This window comes from Mobula hypostoma, chromosome 2, assembly GCF_963921235.1.
Source record: "Mobula hypostoma chromosome 2, sMobHyp1.1, whole genome shotgun sequence".
In the NCBI taxonomy this organism is placed as follows: Eukaryota; Metazoa; Chordata; class Chondrichthyes; order Myliobatiformes; family Myliobatidae; genus Mobula; species Mobula hypostoma.
The window spans coordinates 102,133,034-102,153,691 of record NC_086098.1 but is presented as its reverse complement, the minus strand read 5'-3'; the positions used below and the strand labels follow the sequence as shown (position 1 = coordinate 102,153,691).

Genomic DNA, 20,658 nt, shown 5'->3' with positions numbered 1-20,658 from the left:
ATGCTGCCGGTGAAGATACAGCAGGTCCTGGTACTGAGTATCTTGGTGCCAAGAAAATCAACTGCTTAATAATTTTTTCCTGGTATTATATAACTGAAAATCTTTCCTTCCCCTAGTGTTAAATGTTGTGACACCATTTCTGAGTCATTTAATATTATTCAGTGAATTTCTCTGTGTGCCTGTCACCATTTCCACAGGAGGGAAGCATAGGATAATTTCACTTCTAATATACTGCCCCTTTTAGAGTATGTGGGGGAGCTTGGATCATGCTGTTGAGGAGTGAACATCTTTGAGCAACCCAGAACAATATGATCCAGTACAACACTAGTCTGGAATGGTTGACATGAGTAAATTGCTTCCCTTTCAGTTTTTCATTACCATTATTACCCCTGCATCAGAGCCTATGAAAGACCGCCCCTATCAAAACCCCTGCATCCACATTGGATCTCCAAGGCACATCTTGACTGTGTGAACCCCAAAGTCTAAGGTATTAATGTTCCAATTTGACAAGCAATCATTTCAACTTTAACACCCATTGATATCAACACATCATTTCATTTCCTCTCTACTACTAACCCCCTTGGTCATCAGCTTGAATTTAGAAGCCATGCTGCTCATGATACCCTAATGCCTAAATCTGGAGAAATCTCATATCACCTATTGGGTGTGCAGTATGCTGCATGCAGCCTGTGAACTTCTGATGTTGCACAATGTTATTTAATTCTAGATAGTTCTACCAAAATCGTCCAAGAAATTTTTACTTCATCACCAGTTTTCTGCCCTCATGATCAAACTGTTAATTTTATTGTCCATTGATTTTAATTTTAATCATAGAGTTGTGAGTATAGAATCAAAAAATTTCAATTTTTGTAAAAGCTTTATAATGTAGATCCAAGGAGAATAAACTTATAATTTAAATTTATAAACACTAATATGGACAGCATTATATTCTTGAAAATTCAAGTTACATTGCTCAGGTGGATAAGCTTTCAAGAATTACTTCTGTACCCATGTATTGTAGTGCTCACAACAGTGTTACCAGAGGCCTGCCTGGAAACCACTTGGCTGTTTTCTCATTGCGATGCATATATTCTTTTTGGAAAAAAAGGATCACTTAAAGAAAAGATATGTGAGGTTATTGTAGCATGCTTATAGAAGAAGCACATGGCAAAACTAACATTTTATGTAGGAAATGAAAACAATGGGATGAGAGTTACAGAACAGAAAGGAATATAATATACAGAATTATGGATGTCAATGTATCTAAATCCATTGTATATTCAATAATTACCTAGTAAATGGATCTCGTCTATGATGAGGATAGCCACTTTTTGGACATAACTTCTATTCTGCCAACTTCTGCTGATGCCATCCCATTTCTCTGGGGTTGTGACAATGAGATCTGCTTCTTTGATCGCCTTCATATCTGGAGTCACATCCCCAGTCAATTCCACTACACTAAAGAAAAATATACATTAAGCATAAGATGTGAATAATACAGAATGTATTTTTTTTGAACGGCTATAGATTACTAAATAACTTGATGCTTTTCACAAACATAAAGGGGGAATAGATATTAAATGGAAATGTGTAACTGGAGATTATACTCTTTCTTAATTCCTCTGCATTTGAAGCAAAGTTCTTCAGAACTTATGTAACTTGGCATTACGTTGAAGATTTAGGAAAGTTGCACTGGACTCAGTTGAACAAAAACACTGGATCATTTGGCTTCTTATAGCTATTCTGACATTTAGTATGATTACGGAAGATCATCTACCACAATGCCACTTTCTTGTGTCCTTTGACTCCCCTAACATCCAAACTTATCAATTTCCGACTTGAAAATGTTCAGAAACAGCCTCCACAGCTTTCTGGGGTAGAGAGTTCCACAGAGACACTACTATCTGGGTGAAAAAATTTCTTTTCATCTTTAATCTCATGTATAGCTTCCTATTTTACAGCTGTGAATCCTGGTTCTAGACATTCCAATCAAGGGAAACATTATTCCTGGATCTATCCTGTCAAATTCTATAAGAAGTTTGCATGTTTCTATCAGATTATGCCACTGATCCATTTAATAACTCCTCAATGGACAGAAGTCTCCACATGCAAGAAACCAGGCTGATTTATATCACAAGTCTATTCTTTCTTAGGGATCAGACTTATACACAATATTCTCAGGTTAGGTTTCAACAGAGCCTTATATAGTTGCAGTAAGCTATCAGTTCACACCAAAAAAAATCACACGGTTAGCATCCTGTGTGCCAACATGCTAACTTTGTGATTTGTGTACTTCTGAACAGCAAAGCAAGACCTTTCAACATTTCACCACTAAAAAAAAATACATTCTATAAGAAGATTCTTTTTCCACCAAGATGATGACTTCACAAATTTCTTTCTTTTTTATTAGTTTTTTAAATGAATTTCTACATTGGAACAAAAAAAACCACCAACAAAAAGGAGACTTATACAGTGCAAAACCAACGTGTCTGATGTACAATTGATAACAGTAAAGAAAAAGCACCCAAAATAAAATCGCATAAAGTTAGTTTCCACCCCACCCTCCAACTACGCACTCCAAGCCAACCATTACGATATAAAGAAAAGCTAACCAGAGGTTTTATTGCCACAGAGCTGTGAAGGTCAAAAAAAAAAGTGTATTGCCTACTACCTAAACTATATTTCACATCATAACAAAAACACCCAAAAAAGTTAACCAGAAAAGAAAGCTGGATGTAAAACACTGAAAAAAAAGGAAGATAAACCTTTAATCTGAAGAGGAGTTATGAGAATAATCAAGAAAAGGTCCCCACACCTTATGGAACTTTATGTCCGAATTAAGAAGTGAAAAATGAATCTTTTCAAGGTCTAAGCATTAGGGTTAGGGTTAGCCATTCAGCATGAGTGGGTGGGGCAACATCTCTCCACCCAGAACTAAATGTCTAGCCAAAAGAGAGGCAAAAGACAATGTTTGCTGTTTAGTTGGCCTTAAACGTTTGTCAACTTCACCCAAGATGCTAAAAAGAGCAATCAAAGGGTTAGGTTCTAAATGGCAATTAAGGATATGGGATAAAGTTAAAATGACATCTCTCCAAAATTTCTCCAAACTGGGACAAGCCCAACATGTGGGTAAGAGAAGACTCGCCCACTATACACTTGTCACAAAAGGGACTAATATCAGAATAGAACCGCGATAATTTGGCTTTAGACATATGAGCCCTATGTCCAACCTTGAACTGCAAAAGGCAGTGGTGAGCACAGAAAGAGGTTGAGTTAACTGACTTAAGAATTGAATTCCAAACCTCGTCGGTCAGAGAAATACTTAAATCATGCTCCCAGGTAGTTCTAATTTTATCAAAGGGGGCACGCCTCAAGGTCGCTAACTTACCACGAACAGTAGATATTAGATTTTTACCCAATGGGTTTATACAACGAAACAAGTCCACAACATTTTTCCTGGGCATCTCAGGAAAATTTGGTATTAAAGGGTTAATAAAATGTCTAATTTGAAGATATCTAAAGAAATGAGTATTAGGTAGGTTAAACTTTGCAGACTGTTGTTCAAAAGTTGCAAAACAATTGTATATGAAAAGATCTTCAAAAAGAGAAAAGAAAAACAATTCCACCAAAATGTATTAAGCTTAACTCAAAATAATAGTCCAAAAGATATGAACCAAGAAACACATACACAAACTTTACCTAGTAACCTACCTGCGAGAAACTATGAAAAAAATTCACTGACTTGAAAAAGAAAGATCAGGAAAAAAAACGAAGCAAAAAAAAAAGCACTTGTCCACCATTTTAAATAATCAAACCAAATCTGAGGAAATGGAAGTAGCAGAGAGACATTCGATAAATTTCTGAGCTTCTGTAACTGAGTTAAACCACTTTTTTTCTCCAGTAGCAAGAGTTATTCGGAGATGAGCTGGAAAATGCAGAGAGGGCCTGAGTCCACGATTGTAGAACTCTTTCATTACTCCTTTACATTTGGCAAGTAGACTCAGAACTTGGGGAGCATAATCCTCGACAATACGGATAGATTGACCCTTGTATTCCAGCTTTCTTCTCCAACATGCTTCCATAATCAAAAGGTTTTTCACCTTAGAGCGATAAAAACAGAATTACTGGGTGCGGCCTACGGCCCGATTCTGGCTTAGGCATAAAAGTACTGTGAGCTCTGTCTAACTTGGGTAGGGTCAGAAGAATATCATCCCCAAAAATCTCACAAAGTAAAGTAGAGAAAAATTCAACTGAAGAACCACTTTCGATAGCCTCCGGCAAACCGAGGATTCGTAAATTTTGACGTCTACTCCGACCTTCCATATCCGTAACTTTGGATATTAACTTGCTGTTATAATCCCTCAAGCTGGAGCAAGCAGTTTCCATATCGTGAAAGCGACATTTTAAATCATCAGTAGCACACTCAAGAAGAGAAAGACGTTTGGCATGAGCCTCCACTTTGGAATTAATTTGATCTAATTTGGATTCCAACAAACCGAAATAAGTCTTAAATTCAGACTTAAGTTCGGATACTGTATTTTGCCGGTGCTGTTCCAAAATGGAAACTATCTCGGCAGAGGAACCAGCCGCAGGAACGTCTTTTTCCCCCCGATTTGGTGGTCTTTGAAGCCATTGTAAGACAGGCATATTCGCAAGCAGGGGGGAAAGTTTTTTAACAATCTGGAGTGAAAAAAAGGAAAGAAGAAGTGCGGAGACAAGAAATAAAACGAAGCAACAGCTTTAGGCGACTAAGCCATCGCCATCTTAACTGGAAGTCCACAAATTTCCACATTATAGAAACATAGAAAACCTACAGCACAATACAGGCCCTTCGGCCCAGTAAGTTGTGCTGAACATGTCCCTACCTTAGAAATTACTAGGCTTACCCATAGCCCTCTATTTTTCTAAGCTCCATGTACCTATGCAAAAATCTCTTAAAAGACCCTATCGTAGCTGCCTCCACCACTGTTGCCAGCAGCCCATTCCACACACTCACCACTCTCTGCATAAAAAACTTACCCCTGACATCTCCTTTGTACCTACTCCCTGGCACCTTAAACCTGTGTCCTCTTGTGGCAACCATCTCAGCCCTGGGAAAAAGCCTCTGACTATCCACACGATCAATGCCTCTCATCATCTTATACACCTCTATGTTCCATTTGTCATGTACTTGACCATTTACAAATGGTAGCTAGATACTCCTGAAGCTTCTGGACCTTCTCATCACAAGCCACAATGCAAACACAAAATGTATATATTAAACTTTTTCCTCTCATTCAGATAATTGAAATAGATTGTGAATAGCTAGGATCCTAGCAGAAAGTTCTGTGGCACCTCACCTTTCATGATCTCACAACACAAAATAAAACTACTTATTCTATCCATTATCTTGTTCATGACGATATATATTCCAAACCCATGAACTTCACTTTTCTTTAATAATATCTTGTGTGGTGCCTTATCAAACACCAGAAAGCTCAAATACACCATATGGATTAATTCATTGTTTATTTATTCTACTAGTTATAAATTCAAAAAATGAACAGATATGACAAACATTATTTCCTTTTCACAATATGAAATCACTTAGCATTATCCCATTATCACTTTCTAAGTGCACATTATTATCTCCTTGAATACAGACTCCAGAAATTGTTCCTACTATTTATGTCAGACTACCTGGTTTTCTCTCCCTTCTCTTCTAAGTACTGGGATTATACAGAATTTTCTATGTGCCAACCCTGGAAATGTTTAAGAATTTATGTAATTTAATTGGAACACAACAACCAATACATCCAATTGAATTTATGCATTGATTTTTATGTCAATACAAAAGGATAATTACAATCACATTCAGACTTGGAATTAAAATTAAAGATTGCAATGCACTTGTAGCCTTGTTAAATCATTGGTACAAGGGAGGTAGTTTGGAACCTGTGCCAATGATTCTTTAGTGATTCCCTTTAAAATTAAAACATCAAGTTTAAGTTCTTTAAAGATTGTCACACCAAGGCTCACACTTCCGAAAGCAAACTACTGCATATATTGAAAATATGACATTAAAACTGCAAATATCAGAAACATACAAGTCAAGCAGCAAATTTGAAGCAAGGAACACAACTATTGTTTTTGGGCAATGATCCTTCATCATAACCACTTCGAGTAAAATGTTGACAAAAAAAGATAAGGAATACTAAACTAAAAAGAGCCTTTGTTTTCTCTGTCCTTTTTAATAAGTGACATTGTTTAAGCTATTCAGCAGCATCTTACATGAAAATAAATTGAAATATAAAACTAACACTCCCCAAAATTATCTTTCCTTCACCCCCTTTTTAAAATGTTACTCTGAAATGGGATTGAATAAATTACTTGAAGAGTTACAAGTGGAATATGCATCTGAAAATGCATGAACTGAAACCATCACAACTCAAACAGACAAACATTTACAGAACTATTTTCGTGATTGCTAAATCAGTTTTATCTACGCCACATATTTCCATAAATGTTGAGTACTTTATTAAAAGCATGAGAACTGTAAGGCAAGCCTATTATGGAATCAAAAAGAATTAACTGCAATGATAATCAGAAGCATTGATAAAGGGTTCATGAATTGTTCTATTAGATTGCAATAGATGTGATGCTTACTTTTTACCCAGTTTTTCCATAATTCTGATTTTCCAATCCTCAATTCGTTCACGTACGAGTGCTTTGAGAGGAGCAATATAAACTGCCTACAAATTATACAAAGTTCAAAAATAATAAAATCAAGCTTCAGGAGTCGAAATCCCTAATGCACCATATTTCCAATATAAAAATACACATTGAGTAATCATTGTATCAATATAGGCTATGAAATTAATTGTCAGTTACTGCTGCACCTGAGGAGCAGCTCCACTGTCATTAAAGAGGGAATATTGGGAAGGAAGTGTAATGGCAGTCAAAACTATTAATGTCTGTTTTGAGCTGGAAAACAAAGATGATTTTTGTTTACCCCAGTAGTGTAAGATACTTTATTATGAAGATTAAACAAAATACTGATATAAATATTTCAGCCAAAACACTTAAAAAGATAATTTAAAATTTAAACCAAAAATAACCTTTGATGTTGGATATTTGTTGAAAATTCGAAATATTGCCAGTTCAGCTGCAACCGTCTTTCCTGAACCCGTTGGAGCTCCGAGCAGTACATTACAGTCAGTGTGATAAACGGTATGGAAGATCTGAGTCTGGATCGGGTTGAAGTGAGTAAACTTGTACAGGGCTTCATACTCCCGATTTCCCAGAGCACTGATGGGCAAAGGCTGCAGATCAAGCAACTCTGCAAAGTACAGGTAATATAAATGTGCAATACATGTGAGAAATACCTCAAGAGATACGAGTGAATGCACATCATACAAACTGGAACACAGCTTTGAACACAAGTGCAAATGACAAAACTTTAACTACAGTAGTTAATAAAGAAAGACACGAAAAAATATAAAACACTAAAAATATAATATCCAAATAGAAACACAGACAACACAAGGCAAAGCAACAGGCCCAGCTCTGGTATTAGTTAAAGGAAATTCAATTTTACTTTTCCCAACATTGTGATGTCCTAGTCACCCGTCTTCCTCCTTTTTTAAAAAAATTCCTTCCCATCCCATCCCCACCAGCCTCATTGTTGTTATCCCACAGAGTGCACAATAACCTTAACAACTGATTTCTAATTGGACCTGGCTAAATTGCTATCCACCCAACATCCTTGATCACTAATCTCTTTAGCCTCCAGTTGCCTGTCCTCTAACGTAACCACCAGGCACTATTAACTATCCGACCAATTCTTGACCTCTTACCTCAGTCCATCAAAGCCTATGGCTTGCTTTCACCTATTGAACTTGACTTTTGCTCTATTATCTCTAGAAAACCAGATCTAACCCCCAATCTCTCAGCAGGATCCTACTCTTTATCCCCCTACTAGTACAGTAAGGTCCTCATGTATGCTATATGTGTAAAACATCCTGGATCACCCACACAAAAAGATTTTGTTGCTGGGGTCATGCACAAAATTGTGTATTTGTTCACTTTCTAGTTCATTAGATTTCATTAATGAAAATAAGAGCATGAAAGAGGAATATAGTGATAAGTATAACATTTTCATTGTATGAAACATATTTTAATGAAAAACTGCTTAAAATCACTCATGTTTTCAATCACAAAGATCCTTTTTAACTAATTCGTTCATTTTAAGTATACTTATTGTTGTTCGAAGGGCAAATGCAACAGTGAAATGTTGTGCAACAGGGTGACAGAAACAGCAAATCATCCTACTTATTCAAGTTTCAGCTTGAAGGTATCACTACAACACTTATTGCCATTTGCCTTTGGGAAGACGGTGGTGAAACACCATTTTCAACTTCTGTAGTCCTAGTGAATGATCTTCCAAAAAGCAATTGGGGAGGGAGTTCTAGGCTCTAAGACTGTGATGCCAATCAAAGTGATATTAATTGGAGAAAATCATTCAGGTAGTGGTGTTTGAATGTGGTTGAAACCCTTATGCTTCTTTGAGATAGAGGCCATCGGATGTTGTTGGAGTACCATAGGTAAGTAACTGCAGTCTATTTTATAGATGGCACACACTGTAACAACTGTACACCAGTGTGGAGGGAATGAATGTCAGTTGTGAGGCAGAGGTCAAGTGATCTGCCATCCTGAATAGTGTTGAAGTCTTGGAGCTGTGGAGAACCCATTGAGAGTATTTTGTTTTGTTATGCCAGTTAGAAAAGCTTTCAGTTCAGTATTTATGTTGCTGATCCAAATGAATCTATCATTAAAGGAAAGACCAAGACGCAAACATGAGGAAATCTGCAGATGCTGGAATTTCAAGCAACACACATAAAAGTTACTGGGGAACGCAGCAGGCCAGGCAGCACCTCTAGGAAGAGGTACAGTCGATGTTTCGGGCCGAGACCCTTCGCCAGGACTAACTGAAAGAAGAGCTAGTAAGAGATTTGAAAGAGGGAGGGGGAGGGGAAGATCCAAAATGATAGGAGAAGACAGGAGGGGGAGAGAGATGGAGCCAAGAGCTGGACAGTTGATTGGCAATATTAGAGGATCATGGGACGGGAGGCCAAGGGAGAAAGAAAGGCGGAGGGGAAAAGCCCAGAGGATGGACAAGGAGTATAGTGAGAGGGACAGAGGGAGAAAAAGGAGAGAGAGAGAGAAAAAGAATGTGTGTGTGTGTGTGTGTGTGTGTGTGTGTGTGTGTATATGTGTATAAATAAATAATGGATGAGGTATGAGGGGGAGGTGGGGCATTAATGGAAGTTAATGAAGTCAATGTTCATGCCATCAGGTTGGAGGCTATCCAGACGGAATATAAGGTGTTGTTCCTCCAACCTGAGTGTGGCTTCATCTTGACAGTACAGGAGGCTGTGGACAGACATATCAGAATGGGAATGGGACACGGAATTAAAATGTGTGGCCACTGGGGGATCCTGCTTTCTCTGGCGGAGAATAATATGTTGGACCCGGAGGCTGGTGGGGTGGTAGGTGAGGACCAGGGGAACCCTATTTCGAGTGGGGTGGCGGGAGGATGGGGTGAGAGCAGGCATGTGTGAAATGGGAGAGATGCATTTGAGAGCAGAGTTGATGGTGGAGGAAGGGAAGCCCCTTTCTTTAAAAAAGGAGGACATCTCCTTCGTCCTGAAATGAAAAGCCTCATCCTGAGAGCAGATGCGGCAGAGATAGAGGAATTGTGAGAAGGGGATGGCATTTTTGCAAGAGACAGGGTGACAAGAGGAATAGTCCTGATAGCTGTGAGAGTCCATAGGCTTATAGTAGACATCCTCCGTAACTTCTGCCACCTCCAACAGGATCCCACCACTAAGCACATCTTTCCCTTCCCCCCCACCTCTGCTTTCCGCAGGGATCGCTCCCTACGTGACTCCCTTGTCCATTCGTCCCCCCCATCCCTCCTCACCGATCTTCCTCCCGGCACTTATCCTTGTAAGTGGAACAAGTGCTACACATGCCCTTACACCTCCTTCCTCACTACCATTCAGGGCCCCAGACAGTCCTTCCAGGTGAGGCATCACTTCACCTGTGAATTGGCTGGGGTGATATACTGCGTCCGGTGCTTCCGATGTGGCCTTCTATATATCGGCGAGACCCGGCGCAGACTGGGAGACCGTTTCGCTGAACACCTACACTCTGTCCGTGCAATGAAAATTGCACAATCTTCAGTGAATGTCCCCACTTCTAAACAAATGATACAAGAAAGCTCACTAATGAAGCAGCTGAAATTGTTGGGCACTGGATTCTGCCTTGAGGAACTCATGCAGTGATATCATGGACTTTGGAACGATAATGGCTAGATGCACATCAGCCTTAAAAATTTACTTCCATTTACTTTACATGCCAGAATGTCACAACAAGCTATGTTTCTCTTCAAACAGCTTCATGGGAATATATCTCTGAGGAAGTGTGGCTTTAGTTTTAAAAAAACATTTCCAATCATGACCCTTCCTGTATCGATGCACAAAAATGGTAGTCTAGCTAAAGTGCTCAAGTCATGGACAATAACTTTCAGACTCAAAGACAAAATTGCTACCACAGAGTCTTGATAAAGGTATTAGTTATTATTTATATGGGATCATGAGTGAAGAGCGCTAATCAGTTATTCAAACGCGAGTTGCCTTACAAACCATTTTGATCCAATATTCATATGCTTATACTCCCAGTCAGAGTAATCAGGCTCTTAAAAATCTGGCTGCTTTTTGTCCTTTATCTATTGCAGAGTTGCTGCAGCTAGTTGTAGAATCTCTGTTATCAATTACCTTAACAAAGAGATCATCTAACTGCAGCTATGGAACAAACTCAGGACCTTGTTTGCACTGTCCAGCAGTGCATTGCATAAATTACAGAGCTACCTAGAATGGCAACTGCTATGTCTCAGTAATATATAAATAAATGCTTCATGGTTACATTACCAGTGTGAGGAGGATGCCTCTCTGGCAGAATCAGATATTGAAAATTAATTATGCACACAGCCTCTGCTCCTAGCCACCGATCAGACACAGCCCGGATGTAGTACTGAGAGGGCAACGGCTCAAATATAGGAATGGTAAATACCAACAGTTGCGGTTCCTTAGACAAAACCTACAATCAACATAAAAAACAAAGCATTGAAGGAGTTTTTAAATTTCCTCCACCAAGATACTTATTAAAAATTTGCAACTGGATATTTAACAACTTTTTCATACAACCTGAAACAAATGCAATTCAAAATCCCTCAAACAAAGAATATGCATGATTACTCCCGAAATATATTTTTTCCTTTTAAAGCAATACTTGTTCTTATAGAGTAATCTTGCAAGTGATACTGTACTTTCATTACTATTATTTAATAAATTTATTTTTTAAAATTAAGAGCAGTCAATTTATATTGCTTTGAAAATGGCAAATTGTGCATTGTGATAAACATGAATGAAATATGCAATTGCCAAAGATTTTTATTTCAGCATTACATCTTGCTCAACAGCTTTATAACATATTCGGCCACACAGTGTAATGAAAATTAAGGAACTCGCTATGATCACTATAAAATAGTAAACAAATATTGGTTAAATGAACAATTTTAGGAAATGTGTTCCAGTAGCCGAAGCAACACATCACTCTGTTTTACTGTGCCAGCAACCACAAACCACAAAATCAGCAGCAATGAAGAAAATGTCAGGATTGTATAACCAATGTGGTTAAACCTCACCTGTTTCTTTTGGAGAAGGAAGTACTCAGAATGATATATGTGGTCATTCACAGGATCTTCCACCCAAATCCACCAAGGCTCACCTACAGATCCATGAGTCTGTGAAGACAAATGTTATTAATTCTTTCTCAGTCTCCAATGTAACTTAAAGTCACTTTAAGAAAATGATACTGGAATAATATAGTCACAACAATAACACAGCAAAGAATGAGGTCATTCAGCCACAGAATCTGCATCACCTCATCCAAAGAGAAATCCTGTTATTCTCTTTTCCTGACTCCTTTCCAATTCTCCTATGTTTTGTTTTCCCTCTTATTTTTAATCCAATTCCCTTTGGAAAGCCATTATTAAAAATATCTACTGCTCTTAAAGATTGGGGGTAGAGGGGGCAACCAGAATCTGGAAATGAAAAAATTCTTAATTTGCATCAAAGAGAAGGTAGCTGGCAGAAATGATCTGATATACAGAAACCACATGACTCTGCTCAGTAATTTTAAAACAGATCCTGGATTGCTTATACAATACAAAATCTGGATGAGACTCAATTGATAACATCTCATATTCTGCCTTTGTAATCTACAACCCCGCAATATGAACACTGCGTTTTCCAGTTTCAGGTAACCTTTACCTTCTATCTATCATATATGATGTCCACTGTCTCACTCCTCCCATCTTCGCTTTACACGGGTTATCTTCCCTCTTCACTCTTAATCCTGATGCAGCATCTCAACCAAAAATGTTCACTGTTATTATCCAAATCTGTGCCAATTTTAAACTTTTCAAGCATCTTATTGATTCTGGCCTTTCAATCAGATGACTATGCTATTTTCCATAGTCTATAGATAGCTATTTTAACAGCCCTTTCACAATGCACATGTTCTTCAATAATAAAAGAAAATGAACATGATTTCTAGAATGCAATTCTAATTAAGCTCTTCCACTTCTTTTTAGTTGGAACATAAATTATCCACAACTATGCACAAGAAACCAGATCATTTCATATATCTTCACATGAACTCAGCACTCCCTCTGCTGAATCTTTATTTGCATTGCTTTGTTGCTGTGTTGATTCAAGGCAAAAGCAGGACAGGGTTGAAACCAATGGTTTCTGTTACTCAGAAGAAATCCAATGATCCTTCATTCATTTAGTCAAATTGTACTCGAAAAACAACCAGTGGAAGAGCACTGTTTAATATGGCAGAAACTGAATGATTAAATGAAGAAATGCAACAGGCAGATCTTGGACAAAGAAACAACTTCTAAAAATGTTAATGGCGTCTTGGAAACTGCTCAAGATATTACTAAGATTATTCACTGTTGCATTGTTAAATATTTTTAACAATGCAATTTTCAGATTTTTCTGACTTTTGCTAACATGCAGAAATTAGTGATGTGAAAACTAGCAGTTTTGACCAACCATATCCATTTAAAAAATACTTTGATAACTTGTTCTACCTGAAACCTCGTTATTGTGGTAATATTTGCTTCCTTCAACATGCACACAGTATGTAAATATTCTCTTTACGGTCAAGTTCAGAATGTTAATGACATATGATCTTAATTAAATTAATCAAACATGATAATACAAGCTATCAATCCAGCAATCATTGACACCAAAAAAACCCCTAAAATTCCTTTCTATCTTTCCATTGCATGCAGATCCATCCCCAGTTTTTATAGCCAATGTTTACTACATCCATTGTGAAGCACCATTGCTGAGTTGTCAAGTGTCTAAAATTTCAGCAATCGAGCACATACATATCAACAAATACAAATGACATGCCTCTTTGTAAAAGAAAAAAATCCTCACTGCATCAGAAACAGCTCAAGGACAGTACCTACCTGAAAGTACTGTAACGTTCTGACCAATTGTGTAGTTATAGTAAGACTTTTTGAAATTTTCATTATGACTATTGATGTAAACTCTGCACGTGCTCTTCTTTTCAGCAGTTAAACATTAATATTAATGACAGTTCTAATTTCTTCTGCCCTTACACTCATAAAGTTTCTATGAGTTTGAATAAACTTTGGCAACATCATTCATCCTCTGCAATTATGATTACCAGTTTGACTAAAAGACCTGGTTACTGATGAGAAAATTGTCAGTTTTGACCAGCCATATCCATTTAAAAAATATTTTGATAACTTGTTCTATCTGCAACAATTCAAAACCAAACCACATTATTGTGGTAGTATTTGCTTCCTCCTACATGCACACAGTATGTAAATATTCTCTTTACGGTCAAGTACTATAAATACTGTAAAAAAAAGTACTGTAATAGTTTTACTACAGTATTAACCTGAAGCCTAGAAAATTTTCAATGGAGTTCTCTTCTATGGGAAGTTGTGGATGCTCAGTCAGTGATTTTATTTAAGACCAAGAGCAGTAGATTTTGGAACAGTGAAAGAATTAAGGAAGAGTAGTTTTGATAAATCGTCTTTGATTTGAAACAGTAACTTCATTGTTTTGATGCTGCTGTTTTTCTAGTATTTTCTATTTTTATTTTAGATTTTCCGTGTCTGTAGCTTTTCAGAAAAGGAAAACGGGAACAGACAAGGATATGGAGTTAATACAGAAGTTTATGTATGAATTCATTAAGTTAGAAGTAATTTGATGAGCTGTATGGCTTCCTTCTACTTCAATTTTGTCTGCTCTTAGGTAAAACTACTAAAATACTAAAGTGTTAATATAACTGTAAAGGTACAGCGAACTTGAGAATGAGTACTAGATAATACATGGCAATAGCTATAAAACTGTATAGTATGGATGATTGAAAGTAGATATTTACAGTAATATTGCTTCGTGAGACATAGTGGACTTGGGAATTATGCAAGCACCCACTACTGATATAGAACCTCAAAAACACCAATAATATGCTATTAGAATCAGAATGGCATTACTGCCACACCTTTGACTTAAACTTTACTTTGGAAAATCATCCATCCAACACAATTCTCAATTTACAATCAAAACCATGAAGTCATAAAACACCAAGGGAAGCATACACTTGATACTTTGCTGCTATTTTTTTGTGTATGCATATCCGTTGAAGAATAATTTTGATATGAAAAGTAAGTCACTGCATTCTAAAACAGAATGAATTAACTGAAGTGCTTTTAAAATTTTGATTGTATATACCTCTCTTAAACAAGTATTTTAAGACACTATCCAATCAACCTTCCCTAGTAAACAAATGGTATGGATCACACTGTGTTCACTGACAACATTGTATTGGGTTTTATCATACTACGTTTCAGAAGAAAGGCAGCAAACACTTGGAGCACACAAGGGATTATCCATAATATTGCTGTAGTATTTTCAGAAGGCAATGCTTAGAAGAAATTTCCAGTGTACTTTTGTCCATAATGATCTTATTTTTAATAACATTACAATTCACATTAAGTACACAGGGAAATTTGAACAGCTTAGGAAATAAGGATTACGAAAAAACAACAGCTTAAAGAAAGGATCATTGCTATCAGTTTTTGTAAATCATTAATATCATTATTACAGTTAATCTACAAGTCATGAGGTATATAATTACTAAGTTTTTCTTCAGTTATGCTTGCTTGAATTCAATACATATAACTTTAGATAACGATTTACAAAAAATATAATCTGAAATTTTAATGTCGTTTTCAAACTTTAAAAAGTCCTTTGTTTTAGTTCACTATCAAAAATTATATATTTACTTTAAGGTGTTAGTAATATTACATTTTAAAGAGAAAGGCATGAATCCAAATTATTTGCTATAACTTAAATATCCACATATTTTCTATGGTAACCAGAGTCGACACATGCACATTGAATAGTCCCACATGGAATTGACTGGAATTTTCTTCATTTCCCAAGCCATATCACAGAGGGCGAATTTGAAATATACAAATCTTTCCAATAACAAAATGAAGCTTGAGTGTTAGATACAGCTCAATTCCATCTCAAGTGAAAGCTTGCATTTCCTTTTACAGAGTTCTACTATATCACCTGAACGTGCTATGTCTCTTTTCCTATTTTCCAGACCTGCACTACCACACACTAATATGCCTTTCTGAACTCATTATAGTTAAAGAGCATTGGTGCTCAAAATTTAGAAGATACATCAAGCAGGAAGCTGTGAATGGTATGAGCAGCTGGAGTAACGTTGGTGGGAGGTGAGGTAATGGCACACAACTCACAGAGCCAATGATTGAAACGTAACAGGGAATTTTCCCATCTATGTACTGAAAGCGAGGAAGATTTTGCAGCCGGAAACACAAAGTCTATTCAATTTGTTTAATATCTCAGGAATGATTGAGTGTTTGAGTGATTGTGTGATAGAGTAAAGAATTGTTGTAGCTACTTTGTAAGTGGCCCAGACACTTTATCCATTTTGTGATTTATTCTAACTGTATAATTCTTGCCTTGCATTTCACTTTTCATTGTATCACTCATTTAGCAAGGAGCAGCCTACTTCCCTAAATTTTTCACTAGCCAAAATCATCTTTGTTTGGCCTGAAATTAAATCTTGAGATGAACAACATGAACAAGATTGTGGTAGTATTTATGCAATTGTCCTTTGTTAACTTTAGTTCACAAAGATGATACTCAGTTATGATACTACATCTAGAAGTTTGTCCTGCTTCAATTATGATAATTTGGTTTTATTTTTATGTGCACCCATGCTGAGCTTGTCAATTTCATCAACTTTGTCTCCAACACCTACCGGCCCTTAAATTCACTTGGTCCATTTCTGCCAAATCCCTCCCCTTTCTCAATCTGTCTCCATTTCTGGAGATAAGCTATCCACCAACATGTTTTAGAAACCTACCGGTTCCCACAACTAGCTTTTCTATAACTCATCTCACCCTGTCTCCTATAAAAATGCTACTCTTTTTTCGGAGTTCCTTCGCCTCTGTCACATCTGTTCCCAGGATGCGGCCTTCTTTTCCAGGACAGAGATGCCCTCCTTCCTCAAACAATGGTGTTTCCCTTCTTCCACCATTGATGCTGCTCTTATCTGCATCTCATTGATTTTCCGAAATCAGTGCTCACCCCTTCTTCCTACTGTCTTAACAGGAAGAGAGTTCCTCTTGTCTTTACCTACCACCCCTTGAAGTCTTCTCATCTAACACATCAATCTCTGCAGCTTCTGCCATCTCCAAAAGGATCCTACCATCAAACACATCTTTACCTTCCCTCCCACTCTCTGCAGGATTATTCTCTCCGTTATTTCCTTGTCCATTCACCCCCCCCCCACACCTATCTCGCTCCTGGGACTTATCCTGGCAAGTAGCTAAAGTGCAACACCTGCCCATTCACTTCATGACTCTTCTTCATTTCAGCCCCAAACAGTCCCTCTAGGTGAGGGAACACTTAGCCTGCAGATCTGTGGGACTGTCTATTGTGTCTGGTGCTCCTGATGTGACCTCATCTGCACTGGAGGTCCGCTTTGTCGAACACTTCCACTCCAGCCAACAACAGCAGAATTTCCCAGTGGCCAAGAATTTTAATTCCTCTCCTCATTTCTGTTTCAATATATCAGTTCATGGCCTCCTTTTGTGCAACTATAAGGCAGGGTGGAAGAGCAACATATTTTGTCTGGGTTGAATCCAACCTGATGGAATGAACACTGATTTTTCTTTCTGGTAAAAACATTCTTTCCCTCCCACTTCCCTCCTTTTCATTCCTGATTCTGGGCTCGTACCTCTTCTTACCTGCCTGTCACCTCCCACGGGTGCCCTACCTTCTTCTCTTTCTGCTTTTCTATCAGATTCCTTCTTCTCCAGCCCTTTAACCTTTTCATTCCTCTTGACTTTACCTATCATCTCCTAGCTATCTTCCTCCCACCCTCCTTTTCATTCTGCTGTCGTTCCCCTTCCTTTCCAGTCCTGAAGAAGGGTCTTGGCCTGAAATGTCAACTGTTTATTAAATTGCATGGTTGCTGCCAGACCTGCTTTGTTCCTCCAGCATTTTGTGTGTGTTGCTTTTGACTTCTAGTATCTGCAGAATTTCTTGTGTTTTATTTATTTTTGTTATTCAATATTCGTATATAATAATATTGCACATTTCCCTAAATTGGCTTTCAACAGCTTCTTTTTTTAAACATCTGCTTGCAAATCCAGTTTTGCAATTTTGATGACTAGATTGACCCTGATCTGAGCTTGAAACAACTTTAATCTAAATTTACCAGTATTTACCTCAAATATTGTCACCCTATGTTGCCACTTTCACCTCTTTCCTTCACCATTACCAGATTTAAAAGCCTTGTAAAGTTCACTTTGTCTACTCCTAGGGAAGCCGATATCTAATCAGTTTCTCAATACCGGAGAAGAGATGGATAAAATTACTTCAAAACAGAGACTTCTATTTTACATAACCGATCTGAGGATAAATTTTGCAAAACAAACTTTAAAAAATTACATCAACTTTTTGCTACCCTTTTTTTCCAATCTTGAGCTTTTTTTGGAGTTGCAAATGTTAAAAAAAATTCTGTTGAAAACCTGAAAGAAAATCAGCTATTCTTTCTGCAGCTAATCTTTGCATGTTGTCCCATTGTTCTGGACCTGGTTTAGTTTTACCTGGTCATGCCATTTGAAGTCAGGATTGATTGTTAGGCGAACTCGAAGAACAGTTCGAGTGATGGGCTGGATGGTTGTTTCCATTGATATGGAAGGAATTTCATGAACACATTGCTTCACCTTTAATCCAATGTTAACATGATGCAGCATGTGACCTACACAATAAAAGAAAATTTGATTAAATAAATGCTTTTAAAAACAGCAGAGAGGTTTTTGATAGCAAACAATCTAATCTAATGGCTATCCTTAATGTTTCCGTGTAATTTGCTTTCCTATGACCCAGCTTCTTCAATTACTTCTTACACTGCTCTTTAGAATGCAATCTCATTCCTGGCATATTTAAAAACAAAAAATGTAGGACTTCGTTTTACAGTAAAAGATTTTGTTTTGCTCCAAGAAAGTTTGAATCTGAAATTTTCAAGTAAGTTTTTTTTTAACCATATTTGTTTAGCTGGAAGGTTAAAGACAAATAAATCTAGCCTCAACAGTACTTCCATTAAAAAATAAACAAACTACTGCTTGTAAAATCTCAGGCAAATAGACTCATGACACTACAAAAATAAATCAAGGCATTAGGTTAAAAGCATCTGGTATCTACTAAAATTTCACTGTTCATTGGCTTATGCATTTCACAAAAGGTACTAGGAAATGCACATGTAACCTCCAGGCTGCCAGCAGATGCAGGCTCTGTCAGTTTCAGTCCTACATGAGCTTTCTGTACAAACCAAGACCATTTCAGTGTATTACTACCCTAGTCTTCTTATTACTTGTAATGTTTCCAGATGGATCCTAAATTTCTTTTTCCTTCTAAGGCTCCCACCACGTTTTGGATTAGGAGCATCTGTCAAAAATCTATTTTTAACTGGCTGTAAAAGATCTTTATATGTTAAGATTGGTTTGAACATATCATACGTTCATTGGGTCAAATTATAATACTCAATTGGCCAAACAGGAAGGAGTGGGTTAAATGAATCATCATCATCATCATCAGGTGCCGTGCCCAGTTTGAGCTTTGACTGCCATGGCCCACACACTCCTGTTTCAGGTCAAGTGGATCAATTCATTAGTATTCATTTCCAGTTCTCTGGCTGCTGTCCCCATCATCATTTGTATTTGTCTTCCTCTTGCTTTCTTCCCTTCAATCTTTCCCATAATTACCGTGCATTCTAACTCCTCTTTCCTAATCACATGTCCAATGAAGTTACGTTGCCTTTTCATGATCTCAGACATTATTTCTCTTTTTGTGTTTGCTCTGTTCATGCCATCCTTGTTAGATATTCATTTCATTTATGATATTCTTTGCATCCTCCTCAGAAACCACATCTCTGCTGCTACAATTTGTTTCCTCATGTTACTAGATATTGTCCAACATTCTGAGCCATATAACAGAACTGGATAAACGTAACATTTCAGTACCCTGAGGCGGGTTGTCAAGCTTAGTTTAGTATTGGTCAGTATACTCTTCATTCTCGTAAAGGTGTCTTTTGCCATCCCTATTCTTCTTTTGATGTCCAAGTTGCACCTGCCAACTGATGTCACCCAGCTTCCTAAGTAGCAGAAGTTCTGTACTTGTTTTATATCTTCCCCGTTCATTCTCAGCCTGCAGATAGGATTCTCCTTCTTTTTGAATATCACCATACATTGTCTTTTTGCAATTGATAGATAGACCCATTTTTGCACTTTCTTCAACAATTATATCAATTAAGTTTTGTAGTTCTTCCTCCGTACTTGCAATTAACACAGTGTCATCTGCATATCTGAAATTATTGATGTTTTCACTGCCAACTTTGATTCCCAAGATGTCTCTTATTTTTTGTAATATTATTTCACCGTACACATTAAATAAATCAGGAGAGAAAACACACCCTTGTCTAATGCCTCTCTTGATTTTCATAAACTGACTCACTTCTCCATCTATTCTTACAGTGGCAGTTTGTTTCCAGTACAGATTTCTGATTAGGCGGAGGTCTTTCGAATCTAGACCTAGAGTTTTCTGTAATATTTCAAATAACTTACTGTCCTTCACTTTATCAAATGCTTTTGTGTAGTCGATAAAACAAACAAACAAATCTTCTTGCACTTGAATAGCTCGTTCTGATGGTATCCTTAACATCAATATTGCGTTTCTTGTACCTTTGTCTTTCACAAAACCACATTGTTTTTTTTTTACCTATTTCAGCTTGTATCTTACTTTTAGCTCTGTCATCAAAATTCTTAGAAGTATCTTGGTGATATGACTCATTAAACTTATGGTCCTATGTAATTCACTTTCTATTGCTCCAGGTTTCTTAGGAAAAGTGATAAATACTGATTTTTTTCATCCCTTCTGGTATTATTCCAGTCTCATAAATGTC

The 20,658-nt window shown here is 37.2% G+C and overlaps 1 protein-coding gene across 1 annotated transcript in view; it reads right to left on the bottom strand.

The window, feature by feature from the left end:
- Window positions 1-20,658, bottom strand: part of ascc3 (activating signal cointegrator 1 complex subunit 3) — a 399,975-nt gene that overhangs the window by 142,428 nt on the left and 236,889 nt on the right. The window contains exons 22-27 of the mRNA XM_063040308.1: window positions 18,305-18,459; window positions 11,747-11,845; window positions 10,971-11,139; window positions 7,098-7,318; window positions 6,646-6,731; window positions 1,292-1,458 (exon numbers count right to left, since the gene is read on the bottom strand). Of these exons, the coding sequence (XP_062896378.1) occupies window positions 1,292-1,458; window positions 6,646-6,731; window positions 7,098-7,318; window positions 10,971-11,139; window positions 11,747-11,845; window positions 18,305-18,459 (897 nt within the window). The remainder of the gene's footprint in view (window positions 1-1,291; window positions 1,459-6,645; window positions 6,732-7,097; window positions 7,319-10,970; window positions 11,140-11,746; window positions 11,846-18,304; window positions 18,460-20,658) is intronic.